The sequence below is a fragment of the Acomys minous genome (genome assembly GCF_964271855.1).
Source record: "Acomys minous genome assembly, chromosome: 15".
Classification (NCBI taxonomy): Eukaryota; Metazoa; Chordata; class Mammalia; order Rodentia; family Muridae; genus Acomys; species Acomys minous.
In genome coordinates this window covers 54,363,281-54,382,746 of record NC_140497.1, presented here as the reverse complement: position 1 = coordinate 54,382,746, position 19,466 = coordinate 54,363,281, and the positions used below count along the sequence as shown (strand labels likewise).

At 45.9% G+C, this 19,466-nt stretch overlaps 1 protein-coding gene across 1 annotated transcript in view; it reads left to right on the top strand.

Annotated features, from left to right (window-relative positions):
• The window catches only part of CSGALNACT1 (chondroitin sulfate N-acetylgalactosaminyltransferase 1), a gene marked incomplete at its 5' end in the record, with an annotated part of 94,478 nt that overhangs the window by 69,630 nt on the left and 5,382 nt on the right, over positions 1–19,466 (top strand). Inside the window, 2 exons of the mRNA XM_084758412.1 lie at positions 9,915–10,093; positions 10,964–11,058. Of these exons, the coding sequence (XP_084614538.1) occupies positions 9,915–10,093; positions 10,964–11,058 (274 nt within the window). The remainder of the gene's footprint in view (positions 1–9,914; positions 10,094–10,963; positions 11,059–19,466) is intronic.

The window sequence follows — 19,466 nt, the reverse complement described above, 5'->3', positions numbered from 1 at the left end:
GAGAGAGAGAGAGAGAGAGAGAGAGACAGAGAGAGAGAGAGACAGAGAGACAGTGGGGGAGGCGGGGAGGGGAAAGGGGCCTCCTTAGGGAGAGCACAAGGAGTTTAGAGAATGCGAGACGTCAGAGAGTGAGAGGCTTCTTGTCCTATGATTGTTGGGGTTCTCTGCACCCTTCTTTCCTTTTATTCAATCCCTACTTCTCTCGCAACCTTGTATTCCTCTGTGTGGCTCTTCCTCACTTCCTGCCCTCTCCTCTCTAAACACTAGCCATATAGTCAACAGCATTTATGTTAGGCATATATAATACCAACATTGCAGCCAGATTATAAACTGTTAATATATTACAATACATCTTACTTGTTGTTGTAACTCCGGCACCTGACAGGAGTTTGTTCATCAAGGGAAAGATTATTGTAATAGACATATGCATATATATATAATTATTTTAATTACACACACTATTCTTTTAAGGTGGTAAGGGTGTTTGTTCAATGGCATTTTTATTTCAATTATTGTATTTTATGAACACTCACTGATATCCATAGCACCTTTTGACACATGCACGTGTGTGTAATATGAATAGGTGTATGCATTTTCACATGTATACATATAGGGTATATGCACATGCGTGTGCATGTGTGGGGAGGTCTGAGGTTGGCATTAGGTATCTTTCCAGTTGTTCTCCTCCTTACATATTCGCAAAGGGTCTCTCACCAAACTTAGAGCTAGAAGTTTCTAAAAGTCTGATGGGTCATTTGTTCCTGGGATTCCCTGTCTATGCCTCCTACTTGCTGGGACTACAGATGGGCCACCTCATGGCTTCTGGGAAGCTGAACCCTGGTCCACATGATTGCGTGGCAAGCGTTTTACCTACTAAGCCACCTCCCCAGGCCCTTTGACCCTCTATGTCCGGCTTTTTGAGGTAGATAGTGTTATTAGCCCTGTCTCATAGATGAAGAAACTGGGGCTTAGAGAGATTGTTCCTGGGGCCTTCACTCCAGTTACGCGAGAGAGCCAAGTGCCCCTCAGTGCCCTCGTAAGATCCATAATTGTTAGTTGACGGTAATGAGATTTGTAATCAGACTCAATGAAATCCCCTTCGTTTGGAGATTAGTACTGTAATTAAACTGTTCTAAATCTGGCTAAATGCAAACATTTTAAGAATATCTAAAAATAAAGTCTTATTTAATGACTAGTTTGCAGCGCTTCGCGTGCTCTTCCTCTGAGTTTACGCTTCCTCGGCTGAGCTTTGTGTTTCAGTTGATTGCTACAGATTGCTGTTTTGCAAACTCTGGTTTGTGATTCATTAGAGGATTATGAAATCGATTCCGTGGGCTTAGACCAGTGTTTTGCAAAATGGAGTAGAGTACAGTGCAAAATTTTAGAATGAATCACAGGTAATAAGGGTGCATATTATTTCATGAAACACTAATTTCACTGCACATGCCACCGTGCTTGCACGTCCATGCCCTGTGATATGAAGACAGTATGCTCCTTTGTAAAGATTATGGTTAAAATGTTTACAAGGTACTATCATAGAAAATAGCACAAATTACTTCCCAGAACCTGATTCTTAGTCTACAGATTTTCCCAGGATTCATCTGTCCTCAAATAAAAGCTTAATCCAGTAGCTCTCAAATATGTATAAACTTTGGTACAACCTTGGATGCTTATTAACATGCGGACTACTTGGCCCTGGCCCCAGATCCTGTGAGTCAGCAGGCTTGAGCTGCAGCCTGGGAAGCAGTGTTTCACAGCTTCCTCATGCGCTGTTGTGTCTGGTCACGGCTCCCTCTGAGCAGCCGCGGTCTAAGGGGAATTTGATTGGAACTGTATAATAGGATATTTTTATGTTGTAACTTGTAGTTGAATTATCATGCATGGACAAGTTCATCTTCGTCTGATCATGAGGACATAGAGGCATCCCTCAGGGAAATCATATCTGGGATGAGGCACTGAGAGGTGGGGAGCCAGCTCCTTGGGTAAGGTACCCGCTGCACAAACATAAGGACGTGAGTGTGGAGCTCCAGCATGCCATAAACTCTAGGTGTGGTCATATGTGTCTATGACTCCGGAACTGGGAGTGGGAGCGGAGATAGGAAAGGCTGCAGAGCTTACGAGACAGCTGGTCTAGCCAACCAGTGAGCACTGGCTTCAGTGGGAGATTCTGCATCAAAAGATATGATAGACAGCAATTATGAAAGACACCTGATGTCGCTTCTGTGTTCTCTGTATACATACACACACATACATGTACATGCAGTCACATACACCTGCACACACACAAACATGCATACACATATATGATGCATGGATAGATACACACACATGTACATGCAGTCACATACACCTACACACAAACATACATACACATATATGATGCATGGACACACACACACACACACACACACACACACACACTGCTCTACCCCATGCGTGAGAAGGGAAGAGAGGCTTGTAGTTTAGTGGTGGTGGTGTTGTCATGGAGCTGCCTTACCACAGAGTGTGACAGCATTTCATGCCTCTTACGTCATTTCATGAAGATTTCATCCAGATAACTGAGGAGAATTTGTGTGTATAGCAGGACAGGAAGACCACATGTAAATTCCTACCCTGTAGGATGGCTAAAATCCCAAAGTCAGACAGCCACAAATGTCGGCGGGACTGTGAAGAAATTTGAGCTCTTGTCCACTGGTGGCAGAAATGAAAAATGGTGCAGCGACTGGGCAAGAGTTCAATGGCTTTTTAAATGATTTAGAGTAGAAATAATGTCTAAACTAGAAATTTCATTACCAAGCCAGGTAAATCCCAAAATAATTGAAAATAGGCATTTAAACAGACGTGCACAAACATTCAGTGATATTGTGATCAAATTTCAAGGTGGAATCAACCCAAATATCCATTGTCTGAAAAATTAAAAAAAATAATAAAACCTGAACTATCCATACAATAAAATACTATTCAACCATAAAAAGGAGGAAAGTGCTAATACATGCTACAATGTGGAGGGAATTCAGAAACATTATTCTAAATGAAAGAAGGACACAAAAGATTGACAATGTCCAATTTCATTTATGTGAAATGTCGAAGATGAGTACATCTTTAAGACTGAGAGTGTATTAGTGGTTTCCAGGAGTCGGTAATATACAGGAATGGGAGATGACGATTCATTAGAACACGGGGGTCATGGCAACACATTGAAAATAGAAAGAGGTGAAAGTTGTTCAACATTGTGATGGTAATAATTGCCACCGAACTCTGTATTCAGAGCGGTTCACTGTCATTTAAATGTTTACTTCAGTCAAATATATACATGTAAACAAATATGTATACAGATCGATGCATGTATGTATGCGTGTATGTGGTTTTATTGTTAAATGACCCCCCCCAATCAATCTCTGTCTGTTTTAGAGAGGTTTGTTTATTTTTATTTTATGTGAATGAGTGTGTGCTTGCATGTATCTGTATATGCCACAGGTGTTCACGGAGGCCGGAAGAGAGCATCAGAGTCCCTTGGAACTGGAGTTACAGTTGGTTATGAGCTGCCATATGTGCTGGGAACCAAGCCCAGGCGCTCCTGTCCCTCAGCCTCTGTCTTATGTTCCTTCTGTGCCTGCTGCAGGTCCATGGCCACTTTCACTCTTTGATATGGGGTTGAATGGCAAATCCATTGCTTACTAGAGACAAAAGGAGCCAGCACAGGGTCCGCTGTGCTGGCACAGCTTGCTCCAGGCCTTGTGAGGAATTATCGAGATTCCTTTCATTGTTGATATGGGCAATGTGTGGGTCAGGGCAAGCATGCCTCATGGCAGAGACAAAGAAGCCAGGAGGTATAGGCCCATGCCTTAGACAGTAAGGAGAGATTAAAAGAGTGAGGTCTGAGACTGTGGGTTGAGCCCTGTATTAGTTACTCCTCTGTAATAAAATACCAAGACCAAAAGCAGCATTTAGAAGGAAGAGTATTATTTTATTTTACGGTTTTAGAGGGTTAGGCTGGGGAAGGCATGGCATTGGGTAGGTGAGGCAGGAGATGGCTGATAGAATCTTTCAACTAGATCCCCAAAACAGGAACAAATTGGAAGTGGGGGAAAGGTTATAAACTCTCAAAGCCCGCCCTCCCCACCCCCCACCCCCACCCCTGTGACAGACTTCCTCCAGGAAAGTTCCGTCACCATCAGTTGATTGCTAAACGCTTAAATACATGAGACTGTGAATGGACAATTCTCATTCAAACCACCACGAGGGGAAGCAGAGTGAGAAAGGAAGCGATGTGCTCCCTTGCAGGTCACACACAGCCTTGCAGCTACTGTCTGGATTCTGTGTGATTGCTCTCCCATGCCTGCGTGGTATTCTTGGCACTACGTGTTTCATGGGTCAGGGTGAGGGTCCCCTGACTGGGAAGGAAGCCACACTTCCCCCTTCCTCCACTCACAATCTTGCCCAAGACCTTGGTGCCATGCTCACATGCCTGCTCTTCACATTTTCAATGAGAACTGACCTCTTCCCCAGATTTTGCCATCTCAGTGTTTTTCTGTACATCAGCAAATTTGTTTAGCATCTGCCAACGCTGGCTTTGATTTCCCCATTCAAAACAACAAACCTTGGATCCATACACTAAAAAAGAAAGAAAAAAAGAAAGAAAACAAAAGATAAAACAAGCCCCTTGTTTGGCCCAAGAGAGTCCATCCTAATGAACACCAGCCTGCCCGGCTGCTTGAGATTCAAACACTCCATTTTCTCTTCCTAATGGACAGAGCTACAATTTTACAAGAAATTTTAGAGTTGGTCAAAAGGCAAACCTGAGCTCCCCATAGACACTTGCAGAGACTGGCTTGGGTAAGCTCAGAATGCAGGGAATTCAGCACTAATTGTTGGAAGTGCTTACTGTGAAAAATGGGGATGATCGTAGGTTTGGTTTTCAATTCTTTACTGCGTCCAAATGTCTTCAGTGATAGTAGGGGCCATAAAACATTTTGATGCTGAGGGCTATGCAATGTAAAGTTTTTAAATTACAATCCCGGCTTCTTTGCAAAAATGTTAAAGTAGTTTTTTTTTTTTTTAAATAAAAGGCTAGCGTGAGAAGTGTCACATTAAGGCAATCTCTTTGCAGTTGTGAGAAAATGTCCGTGTTAGAACCAACCATACTAGATAGCAGTATCTTTTATCACTTTTAATCCTCCCATTCTGAGAAATGCAAGGCAATTAGGAGAATTAAGAACAGCAGAAGCTATGGCTTTCTCAGGTCATCATAACCTCTACAAAAAAAAAAAAAAAAAAAAAAGACTACACGCAACCCAGAAGTCCCCACGCAGCAGATTTATTATATCAAAGAAAGGAATTGAGTGGGAAATTCAAGAGCTTTGTCAATTATTAATGTAATTTGAGAAGTAATTAGGAATAAATCATGTATCCTTTTGTGTGCCTATAATAGGAATTCCCATAATAGTGAGATGGAGAGCCCCATTCTACCATGGTCAGTGCCTGTTTCTTGGTATGCCACAACTATAGGCATGCCACCAAATACTGCAGCTCAGTGTAAGAGTGAATTAAATATTTTTTACATGCATGCTGTTTTCTCATCTGTGTTTTCTGTTGTTCTGCATGTACTTCATCTTAAAAGCTAAAGTTTTTATCTATTTATTCTTCCAAATCCACTGGCTCCAGCATCCTTTGGATATGGGAAGTGGGCTTATATCAACAGTAAAGCCTTCCTGGTTAGCACTTGAGGGTGCTGAGCTCTCCTTAATGGAAAAGCTCTCTCCAGACACCAAGTTCTTTGGGAAGTACCTGAAGAGCCTCAGTCCTTTCTAGTCACTCTTGTGTCAAGTGTTTTTAGTCTCTTTTTTGTCCCCATGTGTGCCACTTAACTACCCAGTCTGAAGGAGGAAAGGGTGTGGTGCTGCTTCCTTGAAAGGGTCAGAACATGCTAATGCCCCCGTGCATTGGTATAGGTGATACAATAGGGTGTCTAGACACAAGGTGGGCAGGGGCAAGGCTTAATAAAATGCTTCCGGAATTCTCTTCAGTTTGCAGCGAGGTACTCGAAAGGCATGGAGCTGGAAGAACAAGAGCCCCTTTCGCAGATATACATGATGATAGTGTGTTGCTGAGAAAAAGGATCTCTGAGAAAATACACGCACACATTTTTGACTCATGGTGCCAATGGGCTTGTCATCAGAGTCGGGAAGGTAGACAGTAGACTAGAGTGCCTGCGTGGTGCCTTATTGGTCTACGCTCATGGCCATAGGGCTTTTCCAGAACCGTGGCAGAGCTATCACTGTACAATAGACTTTGAGGCCTTGCTATCCTTCAAGCCAAGGGGGAACCATGGGTGGATGACAGAGGTGGCACTGTCCTTCCTAGGCCATTGATGGCTCTACGTACCCTGACTTCTTTGTGCATATGTATCCCACTAATCAGGGCCTGGTCAACTATCTGGGCTTCAGAGGAGGCCAGAGGAGACTTGTCCCCTGGCTGCCATGCCCAAGATAGACGAAGCTGCCAGGAAGAATTGTAGAAGACAGAGGTCTATGAGCCATGGGCACAGACTTTGGGGGCTTCATGTGCTTCTCTCCCAATAGTGACCCCCCCATATAGACAGTGCATATACAGAAGAGACACCCTCCTGGGGCTGTCTGTGTTCATGTCTTGAATGCTGTAGCCTTTTGGGAGAAACACACACTGAAGACTGGTTGTGATGCACACCGGGAATGAGTAGTGCCCTGGAAATAGCACAGAGTACCTTGTCTTCGTAGAAAGCTTGAATGAACAGAAAACAAAACAAAAATAAATAAAAAACAAAAACAAACAAAAAACTGCTGCTGTGTGAGTGCAGAAAAAGGTGTTCCTCGGGACCTAGCTTCCTGAAGAATCTTTTCTTTACAAGCAACGCATTGATGATAGATGTTGACGTTCAAATACTTTTTTTTCTAAAGGTCTTTTAAATTAAGATCATCTTAAGCAGGAGTGCCATGGCTGTCCCTCTTCCTTCTCCACTGATGGACATGGAAGCCCAGGCCCCTCCCCTTCCTCTGTGGCTACGGAAGCCGATGGAGGTCTTTATTAGGGCAAGCCGCTTGAGCCAGGCTATGAAGACTTTTTGTACACAACAAGATAGATTTATTTGTGTGTTGGGCAGGCAGCTGCATCAGATTTCTGGCCCTTCATTAAACTCTGTAGCATCCAGTCTTTTGCTATCTCTTCGCTGTTTGTTTGCCAAGATATCTCCTATAGGTTGTTGTCTCTTTAAGACCGTTAGCTCAGGCGTCCGTGCCCCTCACCTCGTAGTCTTGTACTCAGTGTGAAGTGACTTCTTGAAGTACCTGTAAAAGTGGACTGCGGGCTCTCCCAGGCCGAGGTAGCAATGTAACATTAAAGGAATGTTGCTTGCTATCCTGCCTGCTGACAAAAAGCATATTTAAGCCAAGCGTGGTGGCATATTCCTGTCACCCCAAAACTTAGGAGGCAGGCAGATTGTCAGTTGGAGCCTAGCCCGCTCTACCTAAAAAAAGACCCTGTCTCATTAAACCTAATAAACCAATAAGCTTTTATAGTTGAAATCTGTCATGATACATGTTTGAAATCCTCTTAGGAGAGTTACCCTTTAGAATTATAAGTCAGATACAACCTGAGCAAGCACTGTGCTTTGAAATGGCAGCCTTCCTTCTTTGTAAACCAGATAACAAATACCCTTGTGGCACAGGAGACAGGATCTCAGAGGGTAGAAAAGCTGAAGCAATTTTCACAAAACAGACGCTGGATGAAGCATCTGGGAGAACTTGCAGGGAAGCCCCCTAGATGAACAGGTGAAATCCAGGCCTTTCCCTCAGGTAAAGTTTCCCTTGGCAGATGAACAGACAGGGCAGGACATGGGCTGTGTCGACTTAGGACAGCTGGGGCTATAGCAAGCTCAAGGAGGCTGGGGGCTGCTTGCCAGGTCCTCCCAGCACCTGTGCGGCTGTGGAGACAAGAGTTGTACTTTCCTTAAGTCGTGCCAGTTGTTATTCTGAGGTGTTTTGGATCACAGCCTCAGTGCTAATTAAAGAAACTGTGGGCTGGAGCCACCAGCCCTGAGCAAAAAGATCAAAGACTGGGAAGTAAAGTGAATAAATAAATATATTTATTTTTAAAAGATAAAAAAAAAAGATAAAGCTCTGAAGGAGGAGGGGAAATCACAGTGAATGAAGAGTCTAGAGCTGACGTGGCCTTGGAACTCAGTGAAGAGGGTTTTTGAGAAAGGCAAGGGAGGCATGGGAGAATGGCAAAGTAGAAGGATCCAGAGGGTTCTAGAAACCTACAAGAAGAACATTATGATAGGCAAGGGCTAGAACCACTCTAACTCCTATATATAAATCTATATTCCCACATCTTCATAGCCATCCTGTGTGCACCCGGTAGGGAGCAAGCGCAGTTGTCGGCCTTGGATCTTGGTTTGCTGACTCATAGAACAGGGCTTTTCACATACCCCATGTCTCCCGCCTGGATCTGAGGTTGAACCATCATCCTGTCTGTCCTGTCTGGCATCAGAATGTGACTGGGCTGGGCCCTGGATGCCTGAGATAAAACACCAAAGGTTCCTTTGAGATCTGAAAGAAAGACCGTAAGTCACAGAAGAGTAGCCAAACCAGTTTCTGTGATCAAATCCCCAGATACTAGCACCACTTAGCATGTGAAGAGTTTAGGACTTTAGCAATTTGTGTTGACCTTCAGCCAAGAGAGTTGTGAGGAACATAAACTGTGTGTGATGGAAATAGGTTTCCCTCTGCGTCTGCTGAATATATCAAGATAGGGGGAAGCTGGGGAGGGCTGGGGCTGGGCCAAGGTAGGAAGGGCAGGGATCGAGGGGAAAACAAGCCGTGATCAAAGAACGCATGGATGGCGTCAACAAGAGCGAGACCTGCCAGATGCCAGCCCCCTTGGCACACAGGAGCCAAGACAGCACTGAATGCGGCCTTTCAATTCTACCTGATGGGCACTGTCCAGGTCCCACTTGCACCAAGTGAATTATGTTTTGCCCAGATGTGTCCTGTTTCCGAAGGTTCTACTAGGAAAGAAGGAAGGAAGGAAGGAAGGAAGGAAGGAAGGAAGGAATTAATTTCAGTCTATCTGGGGTAAAACACATCAAGAACACATTGCCTGGCCTGTGGACTGGAGTTCAGATACGACCTGTATTCTGCAGTGATGGAGCTTTTATGTACTAGGGTTATCTGGATGGCCCAGAATGCATTGGGGATGGCTTTGGGTTTTCTTTTGACTTTACCGATACCAAACCCCATCACAAAGAATGTAACTGTAGTGATAACAATAGCAGCCTTACTGTAGAAGCATTAACAGCAGAAATTGAAGATATAAATTAACATTGAAAGTTCATTAGGGGGCAGGAGAGATAGCTCAGTGGTTAGGAGTACAGGAGTACATACTGTTCTTGGAGGGGACCCAAATTTGGTTCCCAGAACACATGTGGGGTAACTTACAACTACCTGTAACTCCAGCTCCAAGGGATCTGATGTCCTCTTCTGGCCTTCATGAGCAACTGCACACACAGAGACATATCCTTTTTTTTTTTTTTTTTAATTAAGTTCAGTAGAAAGTGGGCATTGTAGCATATACCTGTAATGTCAGCTGAGGAAGGAAGACCATGAAATCAAGGCCAGCCTGTGCTAGACAGCAAAACTCTGTCACAAAACAACAAAACCTTCCTAGGTGCTCTCTGCCCTTTGAACCCCAGTGGTGTCTATACAGTCTGGCTAGTCTGTCCTTGCCTGGGGGGGACCCCCATCACCCTCAGGGTGACAGAATGCTCAGAAGGGGGTTGGCCTCAGCTGTGCATTTTCTAGGGGGATCCCATTCTGCTGGGTAATGTGGTGGTGAACAGCAATCGCTGACCTCCCCGCTCCTGCCCCGCCCCCTTCTAGAGCTGCCAATTTCAGGAACTTCACCTTCATCCAGCTGAATGGCGAATTCTCCCGGGGAAAGGGACTGGATGTCGGAGCCCGCTTCTGGAAGGGAAGCAACGTCCTGCTCTTTTTCTGCGACGTGGACATCTACTTCACCTCTGAGTTCCTCAACACGTGTAGGCTGAACACTCAGCCAGGTTTGTGTCGCCTCGTTCTTCCCTCCTTCCCGCACTCGGCTCTCTCTTTCGCTCAGGAAACGGCTCCTCTGCACAGTGGACTCTGACATCTTGCTTAGGTGTGCGTGAGGCTCACGTCCTTCCAGGAAAAAAGACAGGGAAGGTGACCTTGTTTCAACTCATCCCTGGGTGCTGTGCTACAGGCCTGTCAGGCACACTAATTCCAGGACTCTGTATTGTGCCCTTTTCGGTTTCCCACCAGGAAATAAGATGAGTGGGATGTGCATAAGGAGACAGTAGGGCGGAGGACCTGGGCCTAGAAAAGCCACTCAGCTCTGAAGGGGAGCATAGTAGCTGTAGGCTGTTGCCAAGGATGTGGTTCGGAAAAAATAAAAAATAAAAAATAAAAATAAATTTAAAAAATGATGTCCATGGACTTAGGCACAGCTGATCAACAGCTGAGATGCTTCCTATGGTCACTGCTATTACAATGTGGACTCTAAGTCCTCTCTGCCCAGCGTCTCCTGACCTCCTTTGCCCGCCTTTAAGGTTGTGCTAGAAACCAGTGCTGAAGGGCTTTGTGCACACAGGACGGGGCCACCAGGACATCTCCACACTCTTTGATTTGGGCACCACAATTCCAGCCACTGACTGCAAACACCTTGTGTATCACTCTCTATCTTGGAGGACAGAAAGGGTGGCGAATCAGCATGACGCTGGTCTAGCTGGCATAGCACTTCTAAAATGTAGTCTAGAGTTGAGTAAAGAGACAAGAAAAAGCGGGTGAAAAAAAAAATGCCTGGACTATTTCAGATGGCCGAGTGCATGCAAGCAAGCCCAGCAATGGAATGAGTCGCTTTTTAAAGCAGATGTTTGCGTTCTGATTTGCAGGGAAGAAGGTATTTTACCCGGTTCTTTTCAGTCAGTATAACCCTGGCATAATCTACGGCCATCACGACGCAGTCCCGCCCCTAGAACAGCAGCTGGTGAGTAATTACCCTGCAGATGCCCGTGTGTGGCTGTTTCATGTCGCTCATTACTAGGGGCACCTGACCGTGAGGTGAGTGGGAATCTGCAGACCAGCCAGTCCCCTTGGTGGTTTTTAAAGTCTGGCAGGTTTTCTGGCCTTTGCTCCAGGTGCCATGTTGATTAAAAGTGCTTGCAATATTTAAAAGTGGGAAATAAATAGGAACGGTCCCTTACAGGAAGGTAATTTCACACCCTCATAGTTTTCCTCTCTCATTCTGGGAACTACTATTATTGGAGTATGGCTGGACCATGCTGTCCCTTTATCATTACAAAACCCAGCAGGGAAAAAGTAAGGCTGGTGGTCCCATTTTTCAGGTGGAAAGCAGACGATCGAAGGAGGTGGCTCACCCCAGAAGTACAGTGAGTCAGTGGGGAGCAAGGACCTGGTCCTGTCCCCTAGTCTGTTCCTCTACCCATCCCATCCCATCACCACTGCTACAGATCCCAGTAACGTGGCAGATGCTGGTATCATGGTGGTCCCACAGAGGTAGCTTTCAAAGAAATAGCGGAGAGACTTCTCTGCCAAGATCTTGGCTGCATAGGTGATGGGCCATGGAACCATCACGGCTCCAGAGCCTTTTAATCTCTGTCATCATAGATAGCTATAGCAAAACAGGAAACGGAAATAAGATAAGCCAGGAGAGGCTCCTCATGCCCCTCCAAGGCCATTGTAATAGTGTGGCCTTGCCCGTGTGGGGTATGCTCCAAGAGCCTCACTGCATGCCTGAACTAATAAATAACACTGACCCACAAATAATCCCAAGCCCTGGGCATCAGCAGTGAGACAGTAACAGCAACGACTAATGACAATATAGAGTAATTATAACAATATCCTAAGACAGGCATTATCTAAAACATAATCCACTCATTTCTGGAATTATCCATTTAGTATTTTCAGACTTCGGCTGATAGCAGTAACTAAAGCCATGAGGAGTATATGTGGGGTCTATTATACTGTTGGCTACCTGGCACAGAGCAGACTCCTCTCTCACCACTCTCAGGGTGACCTTTCCAGCAGGGAGATTATTTTTGATACTTCTGACTCCTGTTAGCAAGCCTGGAGCTGCCATGCTTCTCCTTCCTCCCATGAGTACCCTGGTGGCGGGAGGGGGCGGAGGACATGGAGATGCGATAGACCCAAGTCTCTTCGTGCCCATGTAAGGAGGACACGTGGGTTGAAAACGAATCTTCTGGAAGCTCATGCGAGTAGTTGACTCACTGATAAGCTTTCAGAAGGAGCCAACCATTTCCCCCCACCTGCCCCTGCCCTTCGCTCTCCCCAGGGAACCTCTCTTCACAGAAACGTTGCAGCTTTGGGTGTTTTCAGAGTGGACGAGGTCCGTGCCTCATACTTGGCTGAGCACGATTTTAGTGGCTCAAGCCAGAAAGCGCATGAGCAGTCCCCACTTGCTCCGTCAGATTTTAGCACTGCAGGTGTAGCATGTGTCTGCACTGTGGGCTACATGTCTACCTGGGCTTTATAGATGGAACCAATCCAGTTTCACAGCCAAAGAACACGTTTTCTACCTAAGAGCAAATAGTCTCCTGTGGGCAGAGGCTTCTGGTTTCCCTTCGCAGGAGCTGTGAGCTTCTCTTGGGACTTTAAGGGAAAGTGGGATAAAGGGTTTATTTCCTTTTAACCAATGAGAATAAAAGTTCCTTTGGTTTTAAATAGAGCTCTGTTTTACATTTGACATTGGAAATGATTAATTTTTCTAGTTCAGACTCATAAAGGCCTTATTTGCTTGCAAGGAATTCTTCTCATTTCACAATCTAAAGGTTTTGTCCTTTCTAGTTCATCCTGCTGAAAGCCGGTAGGACGGAAGGCAGGGAGACAGACAGCACAGAAGCAGGCCCGCCAGACCCACTGAATCAGCAGTCTAGGTGGAAACAACTCAGATCCCCATGGCCATGCTAGCAGCCCTGAATCACCCTACGGCTTTTGACATTTATTTCTGAAGGCATCATTGACCTCGCCTCTAGTTCATAAAGCTGCCATTTTAGAGCTCAGTGTCTGTAATTATCTAGTTCAGTGGCATGCAGCAATTTGAAGAACCCTCAGACCCCAGACAAATACATACCATATTTTTCAGACTATAAGACTCACCCTAATTTGTGCCCCACTTTTAGGGAGAAAAGTGCATCTTATGGTCCAAAAAATATGGTAATTATGTCCTTCATTAGGCAGATCATTTTTATTTTATTTTATTTTTACTCATGGGTGTAAGATCAGAAAAGAGCATAGGTGTCTTGGAGCTAGAGTTACATTTGGTGCAGGTGCTAGGAACAAAACTCAGGTCCTCTGCGGGAGCAGCCAAACGTCTTCACCACTGAGCCATCTCTACAGTCCCAAGACAAAATGTATCATTTGCTGCCTGTAATGGTCAGCTTCAGGTCCTGGGACAGGAGTCAGAAGAATTACGATTGTTTCATACACTCGGAAGTGGTTGATCAGAGATTCCTTAACCACCCTTTAAAGAGGCAGAACGCCGCATAGTCGGAGGCTGGAGAGCTGGCTCAGAGGAAAAGAGCTTGTTGTGAAAGCATGAGACGCTGGGTTCAGGTCCCCACCTCACCCCAGACAGATGGGTGACACATACCCGAAACTCCAACACTGGGATACGATGGAGGCAGTGGTATCCTAGCAGAAGGGCTAAGGCAGTCAGTAGCCAGAGATTTAGCCCAAACTGCCAGCTCTGGCGTCATTGGAGACCTTGTCTCACAAAATAAAGTGAAAAGAGATAAAGGGAGATAGCACAGCTGAGGACACACACACACACAAATGTGCCAGCACAGCGCGCACACACACACACACACACACACACACACACACACATACACATGCATACACACATGCACACACACACACACAAATATGCCAGCACAGCACACTCACATACACAAGCAAGCACACACCCACAAACATGACAGCATAGCACATACATGTACACGCACACACACATTCACACACATACAAACACACCACACACACACCCATACACACATGCCACACACACACATGCACACAGAATTAACATTGCAAGGTCTGAGTGACAGAGCTCAGCCCCCGCCAGGATGCCTTTCCTCTTGAGCAGTGGGACTAGATCTACCGAGCATCTTCAAGAGAGCTGAGGTGTAAAGGAAATGGCCTGACAAGAATTCTAGAGGCAGACATCAAACTACAGAAATGAATATAGCGGAAACAAAATGTATAGATGACAAGACACCATAAAATAAAATGTAATAGCGAGAGATGGGTAAATTTCCTCCCCAGGTTGCATTTTTGGCTCAATCTAGAAAGAGGCTTGTAGATATTAGCAAATCCTTGGGAGCCTTCCCTGGTGCCTATCTGCATGGGGCTGTAATAACGGTCCCTTACCTATGCAAACCAGAGACAACCTTCCGCAGCAGCCCTGCAGGTACAACCTCCTGCTCAATGCCCTGGTTATGAATTTTTATGCCTATCAACCCTGTCATTTTCCAGTTTGCTTGCAGTGAAAGCGAGGATTTATGTGTGTGTACAGATGACATTTTTTTTAACCTCTGCATATGACTCATTAGTAATAAGTGGCACTGTGGGATTTCATACTAATATTTAATTTTCTGAGTTTTAAGCCATGAGACAAATCTTGCTGGTGCGTTAATGCAGAAACAGCATACCGAGGAAGGGAAGACTGTAATTTAAATCAGTGTTCACTTTAAACATTTCACCTTGCAAGCTCAGCCTGTCAGTTCCTGCTTAGATCCCTGCAGAAGCCTCCTGCTTCTCCTATCTTTAGACTCCGACCCTCCCCACACTCCAGTCTTTCCTCACCCTCTGCCGGAGACTGGTTCTTGAATAAACAAATTAATTCCGCATTTTATAAAAAAGCATTTATGGCATAACGCCAGTGGTATGGTAGCAAATGTTTAACAACCCACTCTTGGAAAGAAGAAAAAAAAGGCCCCAGTGATGGTATTTGCCAATTTCCATGGTGTAAATAATCCCACTGTGACTTATTTTGGGCTCACCAGTGTGTTGCCACAGGGCAAACAGCTGGGAAGAGATGTGCTCGAATCTGGTGAGCCAGTATGGGCTGGCTCAAACACAGGGCTGCAAACCCTGATTTCTTGTTAAGACTAATTGTCCTCCATAAACATCCTGCTTGCAGAGAAAATGCCAGCAAATCCCTCCAACTTGGCAGATGGTGCCAACTCCATAGATACCCAAGTCAGCCTGCTGTTGTGTGGCACACCTGCTCGCAGTCGCAGTCGCAGAGTGTTGTCCTTATTCTGCCCGGCCAAACATTGTTCCCTCGTGTGTGATGCTGGCATGGCCCTAACACCTGTCCCTTGAGCCCACACACTTTGTAACACTGTTCCTAGTGTGCCTGGACAGTGAACAGTAGGGCTAGAGACACACTTTAATGTATGTTTTAGGGATCCAAATTGAAAACTTCATACTTGTGAAGCAATCACTTTACCAGGAAGCTCCTCAATTAGTTGAGATTTATTTTTATTTGGGGTGTGAATTACTGACCATTTTACCCACTAACCTGAGCTTCAGTTTTTAGCATGGCCAGCTGAGCAAATTATATGCGGTGTACCCTTGCAGACTGGGAAAACATACACTTACGAAATAACAAAAGTGATGTTGCCAGATGCCATCTGAGGATCTCTCACTGTGACCATGTAATTTCCCATAATTCTCAGCAAGGGCAGGTGACATCAACATCTCAGTGTGCACACGTGGGGTTCCATGCTCAGAGGGCGTGAGTGCACTAGCCGAGACTCCTGCCAGCGGCTGAGTGGGAGAGGGACAGATGTGAGTGCCACACTGTGGGGCTAAGCTTGACCGAGAAGGATGAAATAAAGGAGATTCCTTGGCTTCAGTGTGCTTCAAGGAGGACCAAGAGTCTAGATCCCAGATATGAGAGCCCTGGAGGATCGGTGTCCAGCCAGAACCTCTAAGAAAGCACAGTCATCACTTTATACGGATACCAATAAGATGTGAAAATGAGACGCTGTGGAGGTCTGGGAAGAGATGAGATTTGCGTCTATTATTAAATAAGTTCTGGGCACCCTTTGGCTCCTGAAGACGTTATTTCTTAAGAAATTAAAGGAGGATCTTTGTGAAAATCGTAGCCTCAAGCTCTGCTGCAGCAGCAGCAGACGGAATGAAATCCAGCAAATCATTCTGCCTCTGTTGAAGAGGTCTCAAGACGAGGGCACATCGTCCTTGCCCCTGGAGCCCTCTGCAGTGTGATCACTGGCCCTTCAGGTCCCACGTAATAAAGAGAGTACACAATGCATGGTGAGACCTAGAAACTGATGCAATTCAAGGTATCCAATATTCATGTGTGGGGTCTGTTATATCCCTAGACTATCTCAGAACGAAACCAAAATGCAGACCCTTGTTCCAAAAGTGCTCAGAATTTAAGGACAGCTGCAACAAGCATGGGGCCCCTGTGTGAGCTTGTGGGCCATGTGGCTGTAAACATGCCTGGTTCCCAGGCCCTAGGACATAGAAGGCTGGGCAGACATAGTTCGGTTCTTGGGAGGCACTCTGATTTAGAGAGAATCCTCTGCCTGAAGTCTTTGTTACCTACTTAAATTTAAGCTCCAGATTGCTTCATAGGCTGCTGTCCAACCCAACACCATTAAATCACACAGGCAACTAACTGCCTGTGCTCCAGGCTGCCTGTGCAGCTGTGGGGCGGCTGCGTTCCCCTCTGATTCCAGAGGGAGTTGTTGATGCTCTGTGTTTTGATCATAATAAAAAAAAATAATTAGCCCCCATCACAAGACTTGCCCAGAAAGCTGTAATTCTAGAAACTTCCCTGTGGGAAGACCCAGCCAGAAACTCATCCTTTTGTGATCTACTTGGGCCCACTTGGGTCATTTGCAAACGTCTGTGGAGTGGGAAGGTGCTGGAGAAAGAATGGGCAGGAAAGACATCTTTAAAGTGATGCCTTTAGGGCATCTTTAAAGTGATAGTGGCACCAGCAGGCAGACCAGAGAAATCTGGAGCAAGAGGAAGAGATGAGTAACTGTTCGGGCATTCCTGTGGTGGAACCATTGAAGTATAAATTTTAGCTCTTGGGTGGAGAGGTGGAACTCCTTCTGCCTAAGTCAATGGGTATAAGTCAGGCTCCGTGCCTTGGGCTTCCAGAAGCAACCAATCCTGACAGCTCTCACCACTGGACCACCTATACTTTTGCCGAGGAACTTGCTGACAAGTGTCTCTCACTTGAAGCATATTTGTTTCCATAGGCCAGGAGCCATGGTTACCTTAGAGCTGTTCCTCCTGCATTCACTGAAGAAGGGTCTATTAATTGCACCACTGTGTGGCCAGCAGTGCTCTGGGTACTGGGGACATACAAAGGGAACTAAGGCTCTGGTTGATGTTCCTTGAGTGTGGTGGGTGAAGACAACAAACTGAGAAGCAAATGTACCCATGATGTCATTTTAGAGAACTACTAATGTTACAAAGAAGTTAAAGCAGGGTCACAATGTAGCGGGGGGGGGGGGGGGGGCTGGCAGTTGTATTGGCTTCAGCCAGGAGAATGAGGGTGATTGCTCTGAGCAATGGTGAGTAAGGGAAAGGAGACCAAGCAGAGCCCGCAGGGACACCTTGGATGCCTGTGAGTCTGGGGAGTTTCAGGGTGAGGAAATAGGACTGTGTAGAGCAGAGGTTCTCAGTCTGCTGGTCATGATCCCTTTGGGGTGAAACAGCTTGTTCACGGAGGGTCACGTAAGACCACCAGAAAACACAGATATTTACACTATGATTCATGCCAGTAGCAGTTATGAGGTAGCAACAAAGATAATGCTATGGTCACTGCAGCATAAGGAACTGCAGCACTGAGGAGGCTGAGGGCCACTGGCATAGAGGCTTAACGGGGATGAGAGGACAAGGAGGAAGGAGGCAGGACTCGGTGGAATGGAAACCCTTTGAGGCTCTTATAGGGTCCTTAGCAGTAACATGACACGGTCCCATCGGAAGAGAATTTAAGAGCATTCATTTCTGCCAGGCTGCTCTTCAAGGGCAGCAGTCCAGTTAGCAACATGGCCCAGTGATGGTGGTAGAACCTCTAATAAGCGAAAGCCATCTTGCCCTGAAATTACATGCTGTGACACAACCATGTTGGTTTCCACAAAAGACTATATTTCAATGACTTCTTCCCAGAGTGCCTTTCTGTGGCTTACCAGCTTTAAAACCAACTAAGTCACTGTGTCTATACCACAGCCCCTGGGTCATAAATCGAGGTGCTACTATCACACCACCCCAGGTGAGCATCACTCCTCCTGCTATGTCCTTCAGCACAACCTTGATTCTAGCCAGCATCTGGGCACAGCTTCTTCTTGGGCGTGTTCTCATGCCCCCCTCCCTCAGTTCTGCCCAGCTGTGCTTCCAGTATGGCACTGTCTCTCTCAGATCCTATAGAGAGTGCAGCCAAATATCTGGAGTTTGCACACTGGTGCTTCTCTTCATGTCTGTGAGAACCCTGGACAGTAGAATGGATATTAAGCCATTGGCTGCAACAGGAAAGTTTACCTGGCTTGACAGAGAAAGAACAAAATCCATTGAAAATTTACTCAATGGACGTGTCTCCAGACTTTCCTGCCATACACAGTCCTTCTGAACTTCTCTGCCTTCTACTGTCACATGTTTTGTATTGTTGGGTGACAGGATGAGTTTCACCAGGGTTGCTTGCAAAGGCATGGGTGGGCATTATTTACAGGAGTATGGGCACCTTTCCAGTGCCTGCATCACTGTGAAGATCTCCTCCCCCCACCCCACCCCAAGAAACCATTAACTGCAAATAAATCCTTGCAGAGGGGTAGGTAGGACTTCCTGAGCCTCTCCCACTCCTTGACAGAATGTCAGGGAGCCTCATCATGAGCAAATTCTTGAGCCCATAGCATGATATAGCCTTTGCACTACTGAACTCTGGCATAAAAGAATGTTTAAGATTCATTAACTCTTTTGCAAGACATTTATCAGACATAATTTAGGCTGTGGGAAGGTTCTAGAACGTGCCGTAACAGTGATGAAGTGAATGAGCCGGAAGACTCTTTAAGTGTGATTTAGCGCAAGTCTTCATTGTATAGGAAGAAGCACAGGGCCTTGAAATAAAGAGGTGTGTCTGAGATGCAAAGAGTGGCCAGGACCTCTGGGATAATGCCAGCGGGAGAGCTGACCCTGCTCCCCGGCCCACTGCAGCATCAGGTGAAATAGCTGGGGCCATTGCTGAAGAGCTTGCACTGGTGGGTGCAGGTACAGGGGAGCTGGTGGGCTCACCAACTCAGCTGCCACCCAGGCCCAGATGCAGGGCTTTCAAGTTAGCCCATCCCCCAAATCTACCTCATCTCTGAACTGCTG